The sequence below is a fragment of the Asterias rubens genome, chromosome 16 (genome assembly GCF_902459465.1).
Source record: "Asterias rubens chromosome 16, eAstRub1.3, whole genome shotgun sequence".
NCBI lineage: Eukaryota > Metazoa > Echinodermata > Asteroidea > Forcipulatida > Asteriidae > Asterias > Asterias rubens.
In genome coordinates, this window is record NC_047077.1 from 8,049,795 (window position 1) to 8,070,827 (window position 21,033).

Genomic DNA, 21,033 nt, shown 5'->3' on the forward strand with positions numbered 1-21,033 from the left:
GATGAAATTTAAAGTTAAAACTTGACATAACTGTTACCTCAGATGGCAAATTGTTGTTGAAATGTTGGCTTTCTGGTAGAGTTACCATAGACTTTTATCATGTTTTGTACATGTATGATACAATTGTAAAATGTTGAATTGATCTCGTTATTTGGTTGTTTTTAATCTAGTTCTAGATTCATTACCCTTTGAATATTTTTTTTAGTTTGTTATTTTAACATAGCCAAAGATCTGTGCTACAGACACACATTTTAATGACTTCAACACATTAAGGATTCCAACCGCCTCCAGCCATTGGGCAAGCTCACTGGTCTAGTGGTAAAACATCAGCTCTTGCAATGCAAAGGTCATGGGTTTGAATCCAACTCGAGTGATTTGATAAATGCCTGATGTCACGGAGATGTAGCTGTAGCCATCGATTCGGACATGGCCTAAAGCAATGCGAATGCGAAGCAAATCTTGACGTCACAAATTCGCAACGAACAATTCGCAGCAGTTGCCCTCTGCTCTACTCCCTTGCGAATAATCGCTACGAAAGGAGGGTGTGACGCCAAATTCAAGTCTAATTCGCTTCGCATTCGCAGGAAGTATGAACCGGGATTAAGAATCTATACATAATAAAACTTAGTTTGTTTGGCTAGTGCATCCAGCTCTCGTCACTGTTTCAGTTCCCAGTAGGGCCATATTCATGATCTTATGTGATTAGAGTTGGGCGCTGGTTCTGCATCAAGCGTTCTCCTCTCTCAACTGTTTTGATTCCCAGTAGGGCCATATTCATGATATTATGTGATTAGAGTTGGGCGCTGGTTCTCTCCTAAGCCTCAAGCATTTTACTCCCTCCCTCTTGAAGCATCAAACACTTGAATCTGATCTCCGTGCTCATATAGGCCCTATGGGTCGGTTCGATCGACTACCAAGGCACCCTTGCAGTTTGAACATGTACCCACGTCCTTTGCAATTCAGCTTCTCGATTGCAAGTACATGTACGTGAAGTAAGGATGATATAAGCCTCCTAAATTATTATACATGCTCTGATCTCAAACTTACGTGGCGAATGCCAACCCGTTTAAGGGTTTGTAGTTTTTGTACAAGCACAACCTTTTTTTTTTCTGTAAAACAAAAACAAGCTGTCATTAAACATGTATTTGTTTGATTCATTGATGACATGAAATAAATATTTTCTGAATTTTCTTCTAAGACTTTCCATAGTGGCAGGGTTTTGTTTGTAGTTGTGTTCTTAAACTGTGCTGGTTCAATTTGGTTTGAAAGTCACTTGCCTGTGTAACAATGTTAGGACCCATCACTGAGTCAATTGATCATGCCGATACCTCACTAAGTCATCCCTTCATACACCCCTGGCTATTGCCTCGATGCCCTGCATGGTCATTCCCTCCATGCCCCTTGTCATTGCCTCTGTGCCCGTGCCTTGGTCATTATCCCTGGTCATTGCATCCATGCCCTTGCCTTGGTCATTGCCTCTTTGCCCCTGGTCATTGCATCCATGCCCTTGCCTTTGTCATTGCCTCTGGTAATTGCTTCTGTGCCCTCGCTTTGTTATTGCATCCATGGCCCTTATGTGTGCCCTTGCCTTGGTCATTGCCTTCAAGCCCCTGGCATTTGCCTTGGTTATTGCCTCGATGCTCCATGCTCTCAATCCTTGCCCCTGGTTATTGCATCCATGTCCCTGGTCATTGCCTTCGTGACCCTGCCTTGGTAATTGCCTCCCTGCCCCATGCCATTGCCTCCATGCCCTTATCCTTGCCAATGTGCCCAGGTGCCCCTTATGTAATGCAAAAATACCTTGCCCTTATAATACAAGAACCATATACAATGTACCATGTTTGTTGAATGAGTGGGTTTTGCCTACACATACTTTCAGTAAATAAATAAGTAAACTGGAACACTCGGCATACAATAATTGTTAAATAAACTTGTAACTTTTATTTACAAAGCAATTCTTTACATGAATCAAAACCTCATTCATAAATAAATGTGCATGCAGCACATTAAAGGTTAACAGTTCAGAAATCCATCGGACAAAGGCAAGCTAAACAAATTCCAAATGATATGAAAGTGTACGGGTTCAAGTTGCATTTTCCCTTGAAAACCAAAACAAAAAATTGGGAAGGAATTTCAACATTGCTCAAAACGAAGAACTTGCAAAACATTTCCCATGTGATATGGACATGTATAGGTTCAAGTTGCATGGCCTGATTTTCCTTGAAAACAATAAATTTTTTCTGAACAAATTTCAACATTGCAGTTTCAAAACGAAGAGCATACAAAAAGTTTGCCATGTGATGGATAATGTTTGTTCATCTGTCCATGGCTGATGAATGTCGGATAATGTTGGAGTTCTCGACAACAACTAATTGTTGGTTTACACTTGTATAAATCTATACAAAACAGCTACTTGGGACTTTTTAATCTTAAATAGCAACTTTTATTTATTCAAGACTTAAGGCACTGGACACCTTTGGTATTTGTCACAGACCAGTACTCTGATTTGGTGTATCCCTGCAAATTTGGATTCAATTGGTCATCAAAGTTGCAAGAAATAACGAAAGAAAAATCACCCTTGTCCACAAAATTGTGTAGATTCAGAAAGACTTCAGGCCTGAAGTCTTTTATCAAATTCAGATTACGTGGTGTGTTTTCAGATGCTTGAATTTGAGACCTCAGCTGAGGTCTCAAATTCAATTCAAATATTTTAGTGACAAATTACCTCTCTTTCGAAAACTATAATTCAGTGGGATTTGTTATACTATCGTTGCTCATATCCAAGTTAGTTTTTACGCAAACAATTATTTTGAGTAATTACCTGTAGTGTCCAAACTTCTTAAATCAAATTGGCCAAAAGAGAAATAAATTCCCCCCCCCCCTTGCCTCATTTTCTTAAACACAACTGATTTGATTTAATCATTATCTAGAACTAAAAAAAACTTCCAGTTCCATTTAAAGCCATTGGACCCTTTCGGTAAACAGTGTTGTCCAAGGCCCACACGGATTTGTTATAAACACATGTCATAACACGGCGAAACGCGCGAAAACAGGAGTGGGTTTTCCCGTTATTTTCTCCCGACTCCGATGTCCGATCGAGCCTAAATTTCCACAGGATTGTTATTTTATATGTAAGTTGTGATACACGAACGTTTGGGACTTGGACAATACTGTTTACTGAAAGTGTATAACGGCTTTAAAGCCATTGAACACTTTCGGTAAACATATTGTCCAAGGCCCACACTTCGTGTATCAAAACTTCTATATAAAATAACATACCTGTACAAATTTAGGCTCAATCGGTCATCGGAGTCGGGAGAAAATAACGGGAAAACCCACCCTTGTGTCCGCACGTTTCGCCACGTCATGACATGTGTTTAAAATAAATCCGTAATTCTCGATATCGAGAATTGATATTGTTTTTATGTTTTCTCAAAAAGTAAAGCATTTCATGGAATAATATTTCAAGAGAAGTCTTTCACCATTACCTTCTGTAAACCCTCTAAGTTATTTGTACATCTGTGAACTTAAAAAAAAATTCTGTACCGAAAGTGTCCAATGGCTTTAAGTTTTGTTGTCTATTTCAGTTTATTAATTATTTATAAGTCCCTGCTAGAATTTCAAAGCAACGACACCTTACATAACAAAATAAAAGACCTCTGTGCTTAAAATTGAAACAAAACCTATTTATAACAGATGAAGCCATCTTCATACTTCATAAATCAATTATACTAAACACACACATTGGTTGTTGGTTTGAATCCCCTCCGAGCTAAACGCTGATTTCACAACATTGATTCACGAGCCTGAAAGTGTGACGTCTGATGTTGATGCTATTGTTTTCCTTGCTTTCTGGTTTAACCTTCACTGTTTAGAACTGCCCATCGTCTCCTTCAGTCTTGTCCAGTAACTTTTATTCAGTTCATTCATTTCCTCTATATTTTCTACAAACAGCAATTTAAAAAAAGCAACATTAAAATTTTCAATGTGTTGGTTTCATTTTATTTAAGTAAGGTTAGGCAGCTATACAAACTAGTAGGATTACAGCATGTACTTGAGTAAGATTTGAAACTTTGCTTAGTGGAGTTACATCTAGTAAGGTTTCCGGTAATAAAATGTAAGATTTGAAACTTTGCTTAGTGGAGTTACATCTAGTAAGGTTTCCGGTAATAAAATGTAAGATTTGAAACTTTGCTTAGTGGAGTTACATCTAGTAAGGTTTCCGGTAATAAAATGTAAGATTTGAAACTTTGCTTAGTGGAGTTACATCTAGTAAGGTTTCCGGTAATAAAATGTAAGATTTGAAACTTTGCTTAGTGGAGTTACATCTAGTAAGGTTTCCGGTAATAAAATGTAAGATTTGAAACTTTGCTTAGTGGAGTTACATCTAGTAAGGTTTCCGGTAATAAAATGTAAGATTTGAAACTTTGCTTAGTGGAGTTACATCTAGTAAGGTTTCCGGTAATAAAATGTAAGATTTGAAACTTTGCATGGTGATGATCTAGTAGGGCTTAAATTCATTTAACAAAATACTCTTTTGACAAAGAACAAACAAACTTTCTGTACCTTCTACATGCAAAGCAGGTAAAAGATATTAATGTCAAACACAATTTCCTTGCATGAATGTATAATCGCACTGTGACTGTTGCATGCACGGCATGATGTGTGTTTGTAATAGACAGTGCTGGCAGAGAAATAGACACTGACTAACGACTTGTCATCAAGCCAGCATGCACCTTAATTCACGCCGAGTATTTGCGTCTTGCGATAAGGTCTATGGTGAACTGGGACTCTGCTGCACTTTAGTGTCCCAAAAAGTCAGCAACATAATGAGAGACTTGTAATGGAGTCTAGATGATCCTACGTACCTGTAGACATCACTCTGTTGCAATCTTCAGCAGTGTTACCTGTGGCCGATGTATCATGCATCCTTGGGTACTGCAACAACAGAATTCAAGGAGTATCCAACAGACAAGTAAGATAACAACAGAAATAATAGTCATTTTTAGTTTTACCCATGTACAACCGATGTACTGTTTACTCAGTACTTTCCTGAGTTCTGTTGGATTCAAACCCCCGACCTTTGCAAATCTAGAGCAGTGTCATTCTAAACTTCTTTAGAATTGAAGGGTGTGGGTTTGAATCCCACCCAAGTAATATGCCTGTGATTTAGTTTCTTTTTCGCAGAACTCAGCAAAATACTTCAAAGTTCAAGTTCAAAGTGCTAACACGCATCGGTGTATATATGGGTAAAACAAAAATGAAACCCAATTCAAATTTAACATCTATTAAACAGAAATAATGTTACACACTTTTCATGTTATTATAAATACTTTTTGGAGGCAATTCCGCCTTGACATTGACCTTTCATAATCCAAGTGACCTTTTATTTGTTAAACAATGTATACCTAAGTCAAAGCCAATAGTTCCCAGGCTGAGCCCAGAATAGAAATTGAGCACAGTCCAGTAATACCTAATTTGAGCCCCCTTGAGCCAAGCGTACCTTGTTTCTGTAGAAATCTGTATGGATTTTCTTCAATGCATCATATTTTGCATCACATTCTTTCTCATCAATCTGAAAGTAGAAGAATTACAATAATTTAAGGAATTGGTCACTGAGGCACGGCATAAGCTGTGCCACGCATCGGTTTAACACGTATGAAGCATTATTAGTGGTACATGTAGTCCGTTTGCGCTGTCCGTTTGCATTGCACGCCATTCACTCATAATGGCGCGCACGCACTGCAGCACTGCAACATTGTAACACCCCTTTTACAGAATGGTTTAGCCCAACAACAAAATATTTGCGTTTGCAAAGCGATGCGACAGGTTCAAAATATAAACCTGGGAATTCGCTCCAGGATTTGGTAAGTTTTTGTCCTTTTTCTTCAAAAATATTTTCTCAATGGTGTTTTGAGTGTTCATTGGACATTGAGGATTAAGTTCGTGCCCTTAGAATTTGTGTCATGATTTTTGAAAGTGGTAAAAATGGGGCAAATCTGGTGACTAGCTGTCGAAATTGTACGTGTTGGACCAGATTAACCGTTGCCGCTCGAACCGCTCTCATAACCCTCCGGCCTTGCGGCCGTCGGGAGGAGGGTTACGTTACCGTAACTAACAAATACATTAAAATATAATATCTCTGCAACCTTTAAAAATTAAAGATAAATGATTGATTTTACGGATAACTTTCCGTATGGCGCCACCACTTTTACACTCATTTTTACAAAAAGGGATATATCATTGAGGTAAATTAGATACTATATTATTTCATATCGAATGAAAAAGTGGTGGCGCCATACGGAAACTTTTCCTTTTGAGATAAGCTTTCCAATGGTACCAAACAATTTTTTTTCGTAAAAAAATCGGAAAACCCGTCGACCTCCCAAGTACTGGGCGAGTTGACCAGTGACTAGTCATGCTGTGCGCGCAATGCAATAGGTTTTTAGTTAGTGCCCGTGTGACCTGTGACTGACCATTGTGCTGTCGTGCTGTGACACTGACAGTGACAGTGTGTGACATGAGTGTTTTTTGTGACGGCTTTTTATTTCTGCATTTCTGAGCCCCACAAAATTGAGTTATTTTAATAACAAACACATTACATTTACAACAAACCTTTGTACTTTCTCCCTTAGAGAAGTCTTTGGCAACACGCTTTCGTAAATGAGCGGCAAGATCACGGCCTCTTTTGCTTGGATCTACCGGCCACTCTTCAATCAATCGTAAAAACTTTCTATATCTGGACGCCGCCATCTTGTTGAATAATTCAGCCTGTTTCGAAAACTATTAAAAACTGTGGACCGTGATTTTGGCATAAAAATACATTACAGTAAATTTTAATGAGTAAAAAAAAATACTACACAATATCCAATTGTTATCGTTGAATATAATGCAGCGTAATTAATATATTCACTGTAATAAACTGAATTGCCGATACGAACAATCGACTTCGGCTAGAGCTACGGCTAGCGACGCTGATGATCTAGCCGTAGCTGCTAGCTCTAGCCGAAGTCGCCGTTACTGGTTATAGCGCCCTCTCGTGATGTAAACAGCAGCAAAATCATAGAGTTATAATAAGAACTGAGGGCGCACTGGCCTATATACGCGCTCCGGCATAGACCTTATCGCAAATACCAATGCGCAAGCGCAGACTGTTGAATGAGGTGCATTGTGGGATAGATATGGATCAAATTTGGATACCAGCTGGACCACAATGCACCTAATTCCAAGCTTTACGCGCGCGCCCCGGTATTTGCGAAAAGGTCTATGCGCGCAGACGGCCATTTTCTAAGTTGACAAAACTAGCATCTCACAGCGTGTGTTTGTGCGGCCATTTTGTAAGTTGAACAAACAGCATCGCGTGAGCGTTCAATAAAAAATACCTGAAACGTGTGTTTCATATTCAACGCGTGCAGAATGACACGCTTGATATAATTGCGGTCCCGTGGCGTTTGTGCACGAAGCATCACTCGTACGCCCTCTAGTTCTTATAAATAACTCTATGAGCAAAATACATCGGATAAGGGCTAGTCCGGGCCCCTGTCTTTATCCGCAAGGATGACAGGTCCCCGCCGCTAGATCCAGTGGTTACATTGGGTGCATTCGTTAAGCTTCCCTGGGTCGACCCTAGTCTGGTTCCCAGACCCAAAAATCTCCGACTACGCTCTGTCGAATTTAGGGTCCGGTATCACCCAAAATCACGTGACCAAAAAGGAGGAATTCCTCCTCTTTCGAAGTTATCCGAAATGTTCCGAACGTGTTGTCGTCAACATTCGGACAGTATCGTTGATGTTCGGTACGGACGCGTAATGTCATTCCTTTCGGCCGTAGATCCAGGAGTTTTTATGCCAGTTATTGCCAATGCAGGCGTTATGCCTAAATAAAGCGTTTGCAAAGCTATGCGACAAGTTCAAAATATATAAACCTGGGAAGTCGCTCCGGGATCTGGTAAGTTTTTGTCCTTTTCCTTCAAATTTTTTCTTTTCAAAGGTGTTTTGACTGTAGTGTTTATTAGACATTGATTGAGGATTAAGTTTCATGATTTTTGAAAGTGGTAAAAATAGGGCAAACCTGCATGGTGACTAGCTGTCGAAATTATACGTGTTGAACCAGATTGTCATTAATTGCCGACGATCGAAATAATCTCGTAACCCTCCGGCTTGGCGGCCGTCGGGGAGGAGTTACGTTATCGCAACTAGTGCAGACATGATTTCCCTGGAGATGACCCCCGACCCTGACAAGTTGCGTCATGCTCTGTTTTTAACCGTGGGTGATACCAGGGGTGCGTTCCACTCGCGTAAACGACTCGCAACTGTTCGCGTAAACGACTCGCAACTGTTCGCGTAAACGACTCGCAACTGTTCGCGTAAACGACTCGCAACTGTTCGCGTAAACGACTCGCAACTGTTCGCGTAAACGACTCGCAACTGTTCGCGTAAACGACTCGCAACTGTTCGCGTAAACGACTCGCAACTGTTCGCGTAAACGACTCGCAACTGTTCGCGCAAACGTTTTTTTATCTTTTGAACGATTGGTGCGTATACGCGATGTCAGTAATAATATGACGGCGCCCTGAAATGAAGATGACGCGCACCATACGTATTTCTTTTTTTACTTTGTTTTTGCTGCAATAGTCCTCTTTTTGCTGCAATAGTCCTCTTTTTGACATCATTACATCAATTAATTGACTTTGTTATTCCAAATCTGCATTATCATCCACTCCAGACTCCAGTTTTGACAACATCCATGCACTTGTCTACTCTGCAAATAATCATGGCACACGGTATTCAGGCAAAAGGAAAACATCGAGAAATTTAATACTCAATAATGCAAAACGTTTTGAAGTTAAGACTTTTAACTTATGAGATGAATGGTTCACAATTTGTTTACGATTGTGCTACTAAAGGCAGTGGACACAATCGGTAATTACTCAATTATTGAGGTCTCGAAATTAAGCATCTGAAAGCACACAACTTCGTGTGATAAGGTTTTTTTTCTTTCATTATTATCTCGCAGCTTCGACGACCAATTGAGCTCAAATTTTCACAGGTTTGTTATTTTATGCTTATGTTGAGATACATTAAGTGAGAAGACTGGTCTTTGATAATTACCAATAGTGTCCAGTGTCTTTAAGCTCTAAGTCTAAATCACGAACAGTTTCTCTACACACAATTCAATTTTGTACCACTTGGAAAATTACTTATTCCTCGAAAATTATACGTTACTTCAGAGGGAGCCATACTATCAACAGCTCCCCACTACTCATTACCAAGTAAGGTTTTATGCTAATTATTATTTTGAGTAATTACCAATAGTGTCCACTGCCTTTAATTCAGGGTTTTGCTTGACTATTTAACAATTAAATTTTCTATTTTAAATGTTAACTTCAATTACAACATTACGACTTTGTAAGTATCTGTTTGCATGTAAACATTTCAGATGTTTCTACAACAAAGCAATTTTATAAAAAACAAATGCTCGGCAATTAACGGATAACTATCCTACAGGCGCTAATAGAATGTAATTGATTTGGCTGTAATGCACATACTTTGCACATGGTATTTTGTTCTTAGGCAACTACAATGTACATTTATTATAGTTTTTGAAAACATTGATACTCAATATTTTAAAAATAGCTACGAAACACAAGTTTATACTTTTAATTTATTAGAATGACAACGACTAGGCACGGTTGTGGTATTTTAATACTTTATTCAGACTTTTAATAAAGCTTAAAAGCTCTAAGTCTGAATTACTAATAGTTTCTTCCCTACTCACGAAATTCAACTTAGTAGGCTACCACTTGGTCTAATTCATGGCCCTGCTTGCTCATGAGTTATTAAAGGAACACGTTGCCTTGGATTGGTCGAGTTTGTCTATAAAAAGCGTTTATAACCGTTGTTATAAATATTGCATGGTTGGAAAGATGTTGTAAAAGGAGAATACAACGATCCACGCAAACATGCCTCAAAATTGCGTGGTCTTCCCTTTACTTTGCGAACTAACACGGTCGGCCATTAATTATGGGAGTCAAAAATTTGACTCCCATAAATGGCAGACCGTGTTAGTTGACGAAGTAAAAGGAACACCACGCAATTTCGAGGCATGCTTGTGTGGATTATTGTATTCTACTTTTTTATTATCTTTCTACCCATGTGCATTTTATAACAAAATTAATGGTTACACACGCTTTTCAAAGACCAACTCGACCGATCCAAGGCAACGTGTTTCTTTAAATTGACGGCATCCTGTATAGACTCTATTGAGTCATAAGTGCGGAACTTTACGGTAAGAAGAACCAGAAATAGGAACCAGATCTGAGTTATAGGCCTATCATTGATTAAAATATTAACTTTAATTTTAAAGATCAAGTTTTTAAATTGAAGAACTCTGTTTGAATACTCTCATATGATGACTGTACAAATCTCGCCAGCGATGATAACAAAAAAACAATTCAAACGAAGGATTTTATTAAAGCATTTGTTTTAATAGGCCCTACAAAATTCATATTTAAATGTGTTATGACTGTACCAATTTAAAAGTGTTAAACAAATAAATTACATTAAAGGCAGTGGACACTATATTGTTAATTACTCAAAATAATTATTAGCATAAAACCTCTCTTGGTAACGAGTAATGGGGAGAGGTTGATAGTATAAAACATTGTGAGAAACGGCTCCCTCTGAAGTGACCTAGTTTTTGAGAAAGAAGTAATTAATTTTCCACGAATTTGATTTCGAGACCTCAAGTTTAGAATTTGAGGTTTCGAAATCAAGCATCTGAAAGCACACAACTTCGTGTGACAAGGGTGTTTTTTTTTCTTTCATAGTTATCTCGCAACTCCGACGACCAATCAAGCTCAAATTTTCACAGGTTTGTTATTTTATGCATATGTTGAGATACACCTAGTGAGAAGGCCGGTATTTGACAATTACCAATAATGTCCACTACCTTTAACACTGAAACAAAAATAAGCTGGGAACGGACATGTTTCAGAAACCCCATTTTGCCAATCGTATCCGCAATCGTGCGACCATTTACATGTATAGAGTGTAATGGTTTACAAGTTCAATTCTTTTGCTCCGGTTTTTCTTTAATGGTTTAAAATAGTTACTTTATATCGTCATGGCTTTTTTATTTTACTTTACAACAAATGTGATAAATAATTGTTAAAGCCATAAACTGTGGTACACTAAGGTCATTGTGGTAAACATGGTAAACTAACTAAACTGTGGTAAACTAAGTGTACTAAACTAAGGTCTTTGAATAAACCGAATAAGGGGGGCTTTCCCATCCGCCTGATATCTTCCGGTCATCGGAACCACGAGAACGAAAACGGGAACGATAAAAAAGCACGCCCTCGATTGGTTGAATGAGCGTGGCGTATTTCGTTCTCGTTATCGGGGCCTGTGGGACCGGTCTTTTTATTACCCATTATCTATACTGTATAGCCAGGAGCCTGGCAGGCTGCATATAATGCATTTATACAGCTTTCAGCGAATCGATGGTCAAGTGATTTGAGCTATTAATGTGAAGACAGGTACCAAACCCTGCTGTTGCTGTTGGTACACACCGGAACTTGGGACCAGTGAACTAGTACCACTCGCCACCCTCCATGATCAACGACCAGTGGATTTGCCACTCCCCTCCCACCCTCTGTTTATAAACACAAAGTGACCTTAACCAGTTGCACTTTGAGTGGTAAATACCGATAGATCAATGCAGCATCACTTTACCAGTTTGCATTTATTATAGTCTGTGTATTCGTGCATCGATTATATGTTATGAATGGATGTATGCTTTTAGTTAGGTTATCACACCATCGAATTGAGTTTTGAACAGTTGTTTTAATTGTACAGTTGAGGTTGTAATTTGGGGAACCAGAACTGATCAGGCTAATACGTATCGTTTGTATAGATATTATTCTCAGCGTCAACGCCCCATAATATACTCGATACTGACTCTATTTGTTTGAGATTCCCGCCAATCTGTTTCCATGCTGTGCCAGTCGGAGAGTCAGCAGACGTACCTACGCGATAGTAGATTGCGTCATTGGTATGAATGGCGTATATGACGTCACCTGAGCTAACGTACTTCAATGAGATTTCAGAAGGAACATGTTCCCAGGCCGAGCCATCTGGGTCAGAGTCTGGATCACCGTAAGTCCCTTCACGATGGAACATGCGTTTATCTGCACTGACCCCCCAGACACCACCATTACCAATTGAGACTTGTACAAGTCCCCCTGCTATATTTATCCAGGCACTGCCTGCAACTCGGTCAACACTCGCGTCTCTGCGATGATAGATCATGTTACCCACATTGACTCCCCATACATGCCCCTTTTGACTGACACTTACATGTTTCAAAAGGCCATCAACGTTAATCCAAGATGTTAAGCTAGGATTACTGGAGGAGACCTTACGATAGTAAATCAAATCACGCGAACTTACTCCCCATACTACGTTCTTACCAACATCCACCTGTTTTAGTTTGCCGTCGGCAATCAGTGTCCAGGAGCATCCGCACCACGTCCTGTAGTGGATATTGTCTTGGGAATCAACGCCCCAAACTCCTGCCTCACCGATTGACACGTGCTTCAGAGATCCAGCAACTTGGCTTGGGGCGTCTTTCCAAGCTGAAAATAAACAATTCAACTCAGAATAAGCACACGTTTGTTTTCAAATCGTGTTTCATGTTTAGAATGCCAACAATATTTCTTTCTAACTTACCATCTCGAGCCTTATCTGCAAAGTAAACACATCGGCCTGGTGATTTCAAAGCTGTATGATTCTCGGATTTTACAGCAGCGCTTAGCTGACAAAGCATTTCAACTTCGCAATAGTTGAACGACTTGCAGGAATCATCATGTAGACAAGCAGATGCGCATCTCGAGACGGTCTTTGTCGTTAGATTGCTGTAAACGCTACCAAGAGCAGACGTTCGAATGGTGGGTTGATACTTGACGTTTTTCAGACGAGATTTATACTCTTGTGATATAGGAGGACAGCATAGACCACAACTTCCGTCAGAAGCAACTGATCCAACACCCACTAGGACCCCCAATACCACAATCAACCTGGAACGACCAAAATAAATACAAGGATAAAATATTACAACATGTGTAAGTTAGAAGAAAAAAAACTCGTCTAAGATCACACATTTCCTACAATTACCCATTGTGTTATAATAATAATGTAAATTCCTTTTACCTCGTCGACTAACACGGTCGGTCATGTATTGTAGTCAAATTTTGTACTCCAATAAATGGCCGACCGTGTTAGTTCGCAAAGTAAGAGAAAACCACGCAATTTCGAGGCAAATTTGTGCGGATCATTGTATTTTACATTTTAATCATCTTTCCAATCATGCATTTTGTAACAGACGGTTACTAATGCTTTTTATAGACCAACTCGACCGATCAAAGGCAACGTGTTCCTTTAATGCAACAGAATAGCCTCAATGTAACTAGATACATTTTCAGGTTTCATGAATAATAGGCTCTTATGTTAATATGCGCGTAATCACGTGACACAAATGCGCACTTTCCTAACACACCTTATCCAGTCAGGTATATAAAGGGACTGCAGCCGATTTCACCAAACCCTAGGATTAATCCTAACTCGAGTTAGGACGAGTAACCCGTCCTAACTTAGGATGGGTTCAATGCTTCCTATATATTTGGATGCGGAACTTAACTCGTCCTAAGTCTTAAGATTAATCCTAAGTTGAAGAGTTTGGTGAAATCGACGGCTGGACACCTTTGGAAATTATATTTACTCAAACTGATTGTTAGCATTTAAACCTGATGTGTTTCAATCAATGCGGAGGATTTGATAGTATAAAACATAGTGAGAAACGGTTCCCGCTGAAGTAACGTATAGTTTTTGAGGGAAAAAAGTAATTTCTCACTAGAATTTTTTTATTGATTTCGATACAGCTCAGCTGAGGTCTAGAAATCAAGCATCATCTGAAAGCACACAACTTCATGCGACACTGGAGGGTGTTTTAGTCTTCCATTATTCTCTCGCAACTTCGACTACCAATTGATTTCAAAGTGTGTTGAGTTCAGGGTTTGTTAGTTAATGCTATGTTGAAATACACCAAGTGAGAAGACTATAGTGTTTGACAATAACCAAATGTATACAGACCTTTAAGTGACAACATTATTTTTTGATTACAATAGTTGCGTGTTGTATTTTACCAAAGAGCATACAGTCCCCCCGCCCCCCCCCCCATCCACAAAATTCACTTGAATTCAATCATTTTCAGGTTTCATGAAAAATAAGTAGGCACTTGTGTCAATGAGCGCGTAATTACGTGACGTAAATGCGCACTATCCTATACTACATGTGTAGATTAACCCTCCAGTCACTACACCGCCCGAGTTTCTAAAAACCAATTTTTCAAGATTCTTGCAATATCGATGAAATAATTTAGCTCATACCAATTTAGTAAACACAAAGGAAACTGTATTTTATTCATTATTAATATTGATATTGTCGAAAACTAACGCCTTCGCATTTAATTAGTTTGAGCATTGAGTCAGATAAAAGCCTTGAAAAGCTATTGTGTCCATTTTATCCTTACAAAAAAACAGTCGAGAGCCGATTATTGTTCCAAATGGGAGCTTGTACTTTTATACAAACATTACCGAAAGGGTATCAAATTGTGCATAAATATTAAGCTATCTTTTAAAAATTGAACTACGATTCCAGTTGTTTATTGCAAGAATCTTGAAAAATTGGTTTTCAGAAACTCGGGCGGTGCAGGGACTAGAGGGTTAATATAAATTCCAATCAAGCGTTCGGACATAACTGGCTCTCCGTGAAATGCAGACGATTTGCAAGTTTAAATTTGATGACCTCATTGATGGTTGTCTACGGATTAATAACAATAATAATAGCTATAGCGCCCTCTAGGCAGCTGGACGGCTTTTTTGTCTCTGTCAAATTTTATTCTTGCCAAATCTCTCCATTCTCCATAATAATTTATATTCCTGACTGCAAGATCAACATAGACCTTCCTAACAACTTGGTGAGTCTTCTCAATAACTATGAACTCTCCCACGAGTAAGTGACTATATTTTTGAACTGCTTTCGTAATTTTGTGGAACTGCAGGCATCTCTCTACCGTTAACCAGTTGTGATATAATCTAAGCAATGATGACGTCAGTCCTGAAATACTCTGCCAAAAGTCTCTCTGACATAGGAAGGAAATTGCAAAAAACCAACCTACCGCAACGAACGTGGGATATTCTGAGAGCTAATAACATAGCAAAAATTAATAAGCGAGGTTGCAGAGGAGGATCTACAACACTTCGTCATATTCCAGTAGTAATGTCGCAAAGGTCCACCATTTTGAAATCTACACAAAGGAGAGGAATTGGGAAATTCATTAACATAACAACTGAGCAACCGAGGTACCATTATCAGCTACCAACTACCTTGTTATGTAATCATCGTTCCCTCAATAACAAAGTTGATGAACTGAGCCTGATTTTGAACAATAACAAAGTGGACATTGGAGCTATCACGGAGACGTGGTTTTCACCAGACCAACCTGTGGATCAATTTAGTATCCATGGCTACAACATTTTTTCGCGTCCAAGAAAAGAGCGACGAGGGGGGTGTAGCTCTTTACACCAAAGAAGTCTTGAATGTCACCTTACTTGATAACATAGAGATTCCTGATGACATCGAAGCAATCTGGGTTAATGTTCGGCCTCCACGCTTACCACGTTCAATTTCAAACATTGTAGTTGGAACTGTTTACTACCCTCCCAAAAGCATTATTGCTCAACCTCTGCTTGATCACATCAGTTCCACTGTTGATCAAATTCTCACACGGCAGCCTGATTCCGGCATTATTGTCATGGGTGATTTTAACCGGCTAGAACTGGACCCTCTTTTGTCAAATAACTTTATTCAAATTGTGGACAAGCCAACTCGTGAAGATGCCATTTTAGACAAGATCATCACCAACCTATCATCGTTCTACAATCCTGTAGAAATCAGCTCCCCTCTTGGTCTTAGTGATCACCGCTGTGTCATTGTCAGACCTAAAAGACCCATCCGCAATACCAACACCAGCAAGACTCGAGTGGTACGGCCCATGAAGGACAGCGACGTGCGAGAATGTGGTTCATGGTTGAGTGACCATGATTGGTTGGAAGTAATCAGCACGCATGACGTCACTGCAAAATGCACGGAGTTCTACGAAACCCTCAACTGTGTGCTAGACACTTACTTTCCGAAGAAATCAGTCAAAAAACACCCCACTGACAAACCATGGCTGACACCCTACATCAAATCACTCGTTGTCAAGCGTCAGCGCGCTTTCCATGGCAACCAACAATCGCTGTGGAGGTATTTCAGGAACAAGATCAATTGTGAAATCAAACTGGCCAAGACATCACACTACACAACCAAGGTCGAGCGACTCAAGAAATCTAATCCGAGTTCATGGTTTCGTGAAGTTCGACTTATTACAACAGGCACGAGCACAAATCGCAACATCCATGTGCAGAATATTGACCCCACAGCTCACAAGGACATAGCGTCTGCTATTTGTGAAAAGTTCGCTGCAGTCGGTAACGACCTTGACCCCTTGGATACATCCTTACTGCCAGCCTACCTTCCAGCCAAACCAATCCCTCCTGTCCAACCTTGGGAGGTGCTCAAACAACTTCAGAGAATAAGCAGCACAAAGGCGAGTGGCCCAGATAATATTTCGGCTAGATTATACGACAGTATTCTTATGAACTTTCTAAGCCATTGACTCACATTATCAACGCCTCGTTTGCACAGCTTATCGTCCCAGCACAATGGAAGAGGGAATTGTCGTCCCTGTGCCCAAAACTTCACCAGCCAACATAGACAATTTGCGACCCATTGCCCTCTCAGATCACTTTGCCAAAGTGACAGAACACTTCATTGCTCAACAAACAATGGCGTCGATTAAACCCAACCTCGACCCCGCCCAGTTCGGAAACATCAAGAACGTATCCACCACGCACTGTTTGATTGATGTTCTTCACACACTCCATGCTAATGCTGAACTACCCAAATCTATATCGTCCATTCTTATCACTGACTTTTCTAAGGCTTTTGATCACATCGACCACACAATTGCAGTTTCGAAGCTCCTCAAGTTGGGAGTTCCACCACATTTAGCCGCATGGATCGGTGATTTCATCTCTAATCGTGAACAGTGCGTGAGATACCTCGATTGCTTTTCGGAATGGACCCATACTAATGCAGGTGTCCCACAAGGCACTAAGCTCGGTGCCATTATCTTCCTAGCAATCATCAATGACGCCGGTTTCAAAGAGAACAATACAAGTATACAACACTTCAAATATGTTGATGACATGACTGTCATTGAAACCCGTGATGCCAGTGTTGGATCCAACCTCCCATCTGCAATAACTGATCTGGATGTTTGGTCGTCGGACACCAAAATGCAACTCAACGTGAAAAAGTGTTTCACCATGGACATGTGTTTCTCGCGGAACCAACCAGATCCCCTCTCATTGACTCTAAATGACAAAACTATTACACAATGTGCAGTTATTAAGCTTTTAGGTGTTTTTATTCAAGCCGACTTAAGGTGGGACACGCATGTAGGCTCAATGATCAAGCGTGCAAATTCCCGCCTTTTCATGCTTCGTAAATTGAAGTATCATTACCTAAGCATATCTGATCTTGTTGCTATATATACCTCCTTTGTGCGGCCAATTTTGGAGTACGCTGCACCCGCCTGGTCAGGTGCTTTATCAAGTAAGCAGTGCAATGATCTGGAAAGGGTGCAAAAGCGCGCATGCAGAATTATTCTTGGCAATGACTACGTGCGCTACTCAGACGCTCTACAATTGTGCAGTATTGAAACACTGGTATGCCGTCGTAACCACTTGTGCCAATCTTTTGCCAAAACTCTCCCTTCATCAGTCCTAAAGCGCCTCTTGCCACAGAGGTATGATAGTGGGTACCAACTTAGGAACTCCGGACTTCTGGGTCAGTTTAAATGCCGAACAGAGCGCTATAGAAAGAGCCCTCTCCCTCACCTCACACGCCTTTTTAACAACTGAATTGCAATAGAATGCAGCTTTTTATGCGCCCTTTGACTGTGCCAGCAATATTTTTTATCCAGGTTTTTTTCCCCGCAACTTTCAGAACAATTTATTTTATACATTGTAAATATTTGTCTCTCCTTAATCAATTATTTCTTAAATAATGTGAAATCGTGTGTTTTGTTTTCTTATTTTTTAATCTCTGTATATTTTCCTGTAATTCGACCTCCGGTCGCCATGGGAATTTGTTTTTAAAATAATAAACCAATTATGAATGAATGAATGAATATTGATAATAATAACAATTATTTAATAATAATAATAACACCATTTATAAAGCGCCGTTTCCTAAAGTTGCAAAGCAACAAAGGAAATGCAATAAATAAATAAACAAAAGGAAAACCACCTATGCAGCATTTAGCCAAGAAAGTCCCGCGAACAGCCGGCGTCTCTTTGACTAGAACGTGCAGGCGAAGCCAGGCGAGATTTACTGATTGTAAAAGAATGTTTTCAGTGATTAAAACAAACAATTGTGTATTACTTGTATACGTCTTACCTTCCGAAACAGTCGAGACCAAACAGGCTCATGACGGCAGCATTCTTAAGATCAGTCAATTATTAAATTGTTTTCCAGCATTAAATCTTTCTTTTGGCAGTCTTGGAATTCGTATACGGTGCTCAGAACAACTTCCTCTAGTAAAATTGACAAGATTTGGCGTGACATGAGCCAAACTAAAAGCCCTTAATCGTTCTTCCACGTCTTCAATATTTCGATTTAGTTTGTGCAGACTTGTATCAGGTTGGTTGCAGTCAGCCCTAGTTATATTCGTGTTCTTGTCAAAGAGCAATTCGTTTTTATTAAACGAGCCAGGTAATGTGCCTGATCTCTCCTAATCACCGTCGGTACACGTCGTGTATTTTGTGCATAATATGTTCAGTGCATTCTATTATAATGGTCTAAATAATTAAAAAATTTACCCTTACAACAAAAGGCACTGGCGGGTTGGTGTGTGCAGCATTTTTGTTGCCTAGCATTGCGCATTGTTTGGAGTAAAACGTAATGAATTAGTTAGTGGTTTATGTGAGGCAACAACGACTGACTGGTTACTCGTTTACATGATCCCATCAGCCAGCCTTCATATTCTTTAAAGGGGCACACCGGCTTCTTTTTGGGCTTACATACCTTCGAAAATAAACCCAAACATAACCCTGAAAGCATTTTGAAACGTTCTTTTACATCAAAGTGTGCCGAACCAAACCAGATGTTTCGTTTGATAAATCACCTGGGGTCGATTTCACTAACGTCTATGTTTGCGATCATCGCTAACACACTTGCGATGAGATCGCTAACCTCAAATCCATCGCAATTGCGATGTCGCTAACTCTGCGTTTCACTAAAGTCATCGCAATTGCGATGACGTTAAAAGGGAAATAAAGTTTTTGTACAAGGCTAAAAGTAGTGACCTTTGACATCCCGCAACAAAATCGTCGGTCGTCGCTCGAAATGAAATGGCATTGTGCAGTTTATATGTAAATCGTTGTCATGTTGGTGCACACGTACGAACTATTGTGGACGATGTTTAGGCACTCATTTACAAAGGGTTATTAAAGCATTTATAGGCCTATGGCCTCTATTTTAATTTTAGATTTTAATAAACAGTTTTCGTAAATCTGTTGTAACGGTGGGATTGACGAAAATTCTGACATATCTGTCTAATAATACCATGGAGGAAGAAATAACACCAAGCGTCACACTGTCAATTTGCCAATACGTTACACATTATTTTTTTCTAAAAATGATGATTATAAGGGAGCACGTATCTATTTAACCGCCCGAGAGCTAGACCGAAAGTGGCCGAACCTGAAGGTTTTCCGCTCTGAAAGCTTTTACAAAAGAAATGACTGGTGTCATGAATAATCCGCATATCTGGGGTTAAAGTTGCTCACCTTTGCTCATTAAACCTTCACAACCTCAACACAATGGTTGTTGGGTCTGGATGGGTCCAGGCGGCAACAAAAGGCATGACAAGTCCTTTGTCAAGTGGTTGGCAATTAAGGGATTATAGGATTACTGCCCTCAACTTCAGACTGAATAGGCTGTTTGAAACAGCCAGATTGATTTAACTTTTATTTCGCTACCACAAGTCATGTGCACCGAGACTTACACTAATTTGCTGATTTTAAAACAACTGATTTATTCCTCCGTGCATGTACAGTTGCACAGGGTCTGCCGTGTTGGTTTGCTCACAACAACACTACCACAGGTCGTGTGCTAGACGTGTTGATACAATTGCGTGCGTAATACATTAAGGGAACCTACTAAAGAGCGCCCTCTTTTTACACGAATGTTTCCTTCCTTTTTTTTTTCTACCGAGAATAATGAATACCACTCACCCGCCAAGTGTTTGTTTATTTAAAGACATTTTTTAAAATAAATTTGCGTCAGTACACAAAATATGGTGTGATAACAATATTTCAGTGCCTATAAATTATCCACGTTTCCATTGTTTTTTGTGAGGTAAGGCTTGCCCCGACGGATTTTTCTTTGCGTCGCAGAGCCGGGTAGCATATACCGGCCGGTCGATGCATTGCAACACGTTTCTCAAACATAAAATATGAACTGAAATATGATGTATTTTATAAATAATCGGACCAAATATTCGTCACCGGGCGAAAACAAATAAACATTGTGGATTTCCTAAAATGTATGTTTGTTCAATTTTTCCAGAAAATCGGTCGCCGCGATCCGTAAACAAACTTATCAAGTTGGAACGGCCTAAGTCACCCTTTATGGTTTGTTCCTACGAAAGAGTAGGCCTACCAAGTGTTTTTATATATTTTTAACAGCAGAATTTAGTTGAAGAAATCAATCCTTATTTATTTTTTGCAAATGCAGTCATAACATAGAAACCAGCAATAAACTTACAATAGAAGTTTATGGCCAGGACTGATTACTAATCCGG

General features: G+C 39.6%; 2 protein-coding genes across 2 annotated transcripts; both read right to left on the bottom strand.

Moving 5' to 3' along the window:
* Positions 1-3,529: 3,529 nt before the first annotated feature.
* LOC117300877 (ubiquinol-cytochrome-c reductase complex assembly factor 2-like) lies at positions 3,530-6,954 on the bottom strand. The gene is made up of 4 exons (XM_033784732.1): positions 6,616-6,954; positions 5,504-5,575; positions 4,869-4,938; positions 3,530-3,944 (listed from the first exon to the last, which is right to left on the bottom strand). The coding sequence occupies exons 1-4, from the start codon at positions 6,751-6,753 to the stop codon at positions 3,865-3,867; spliced, it is 360 nt and encodes a 119-aa protein (XP_033640623.1). The 5' UTR covers positions 6,754-6,954; the 3' UTR covers positions 3,530-3,864.
* A 3,968-nt stretch (positions 6,955-10,922) lies between these two features.
* On the bottom strand, positions 10,923-19,135 carry LOC117300606 (lectin L6-like). Its single transcript, XM_033784268.1, has 3 exons — positions 18,627-19,135; positions 12,732-13,078; positions 10,923-12,637 (listed from the first exon to the last, which is right to left on the bottom strand). The coding sequence occupies exons 1-3, from the start codon at positions 18,656-18,658 to the stop codon at positions 11,895-11,897; spliced, it is 1,122 nt and encodes a 373-aa protein (XP_033640159.1). The 5' UTR covers positions 18,659-19,135; the 3' UTR covers positions 10,923-11,894.
* Positions 19,136-21,033: the final 1,898 nt, after the last annotated feature.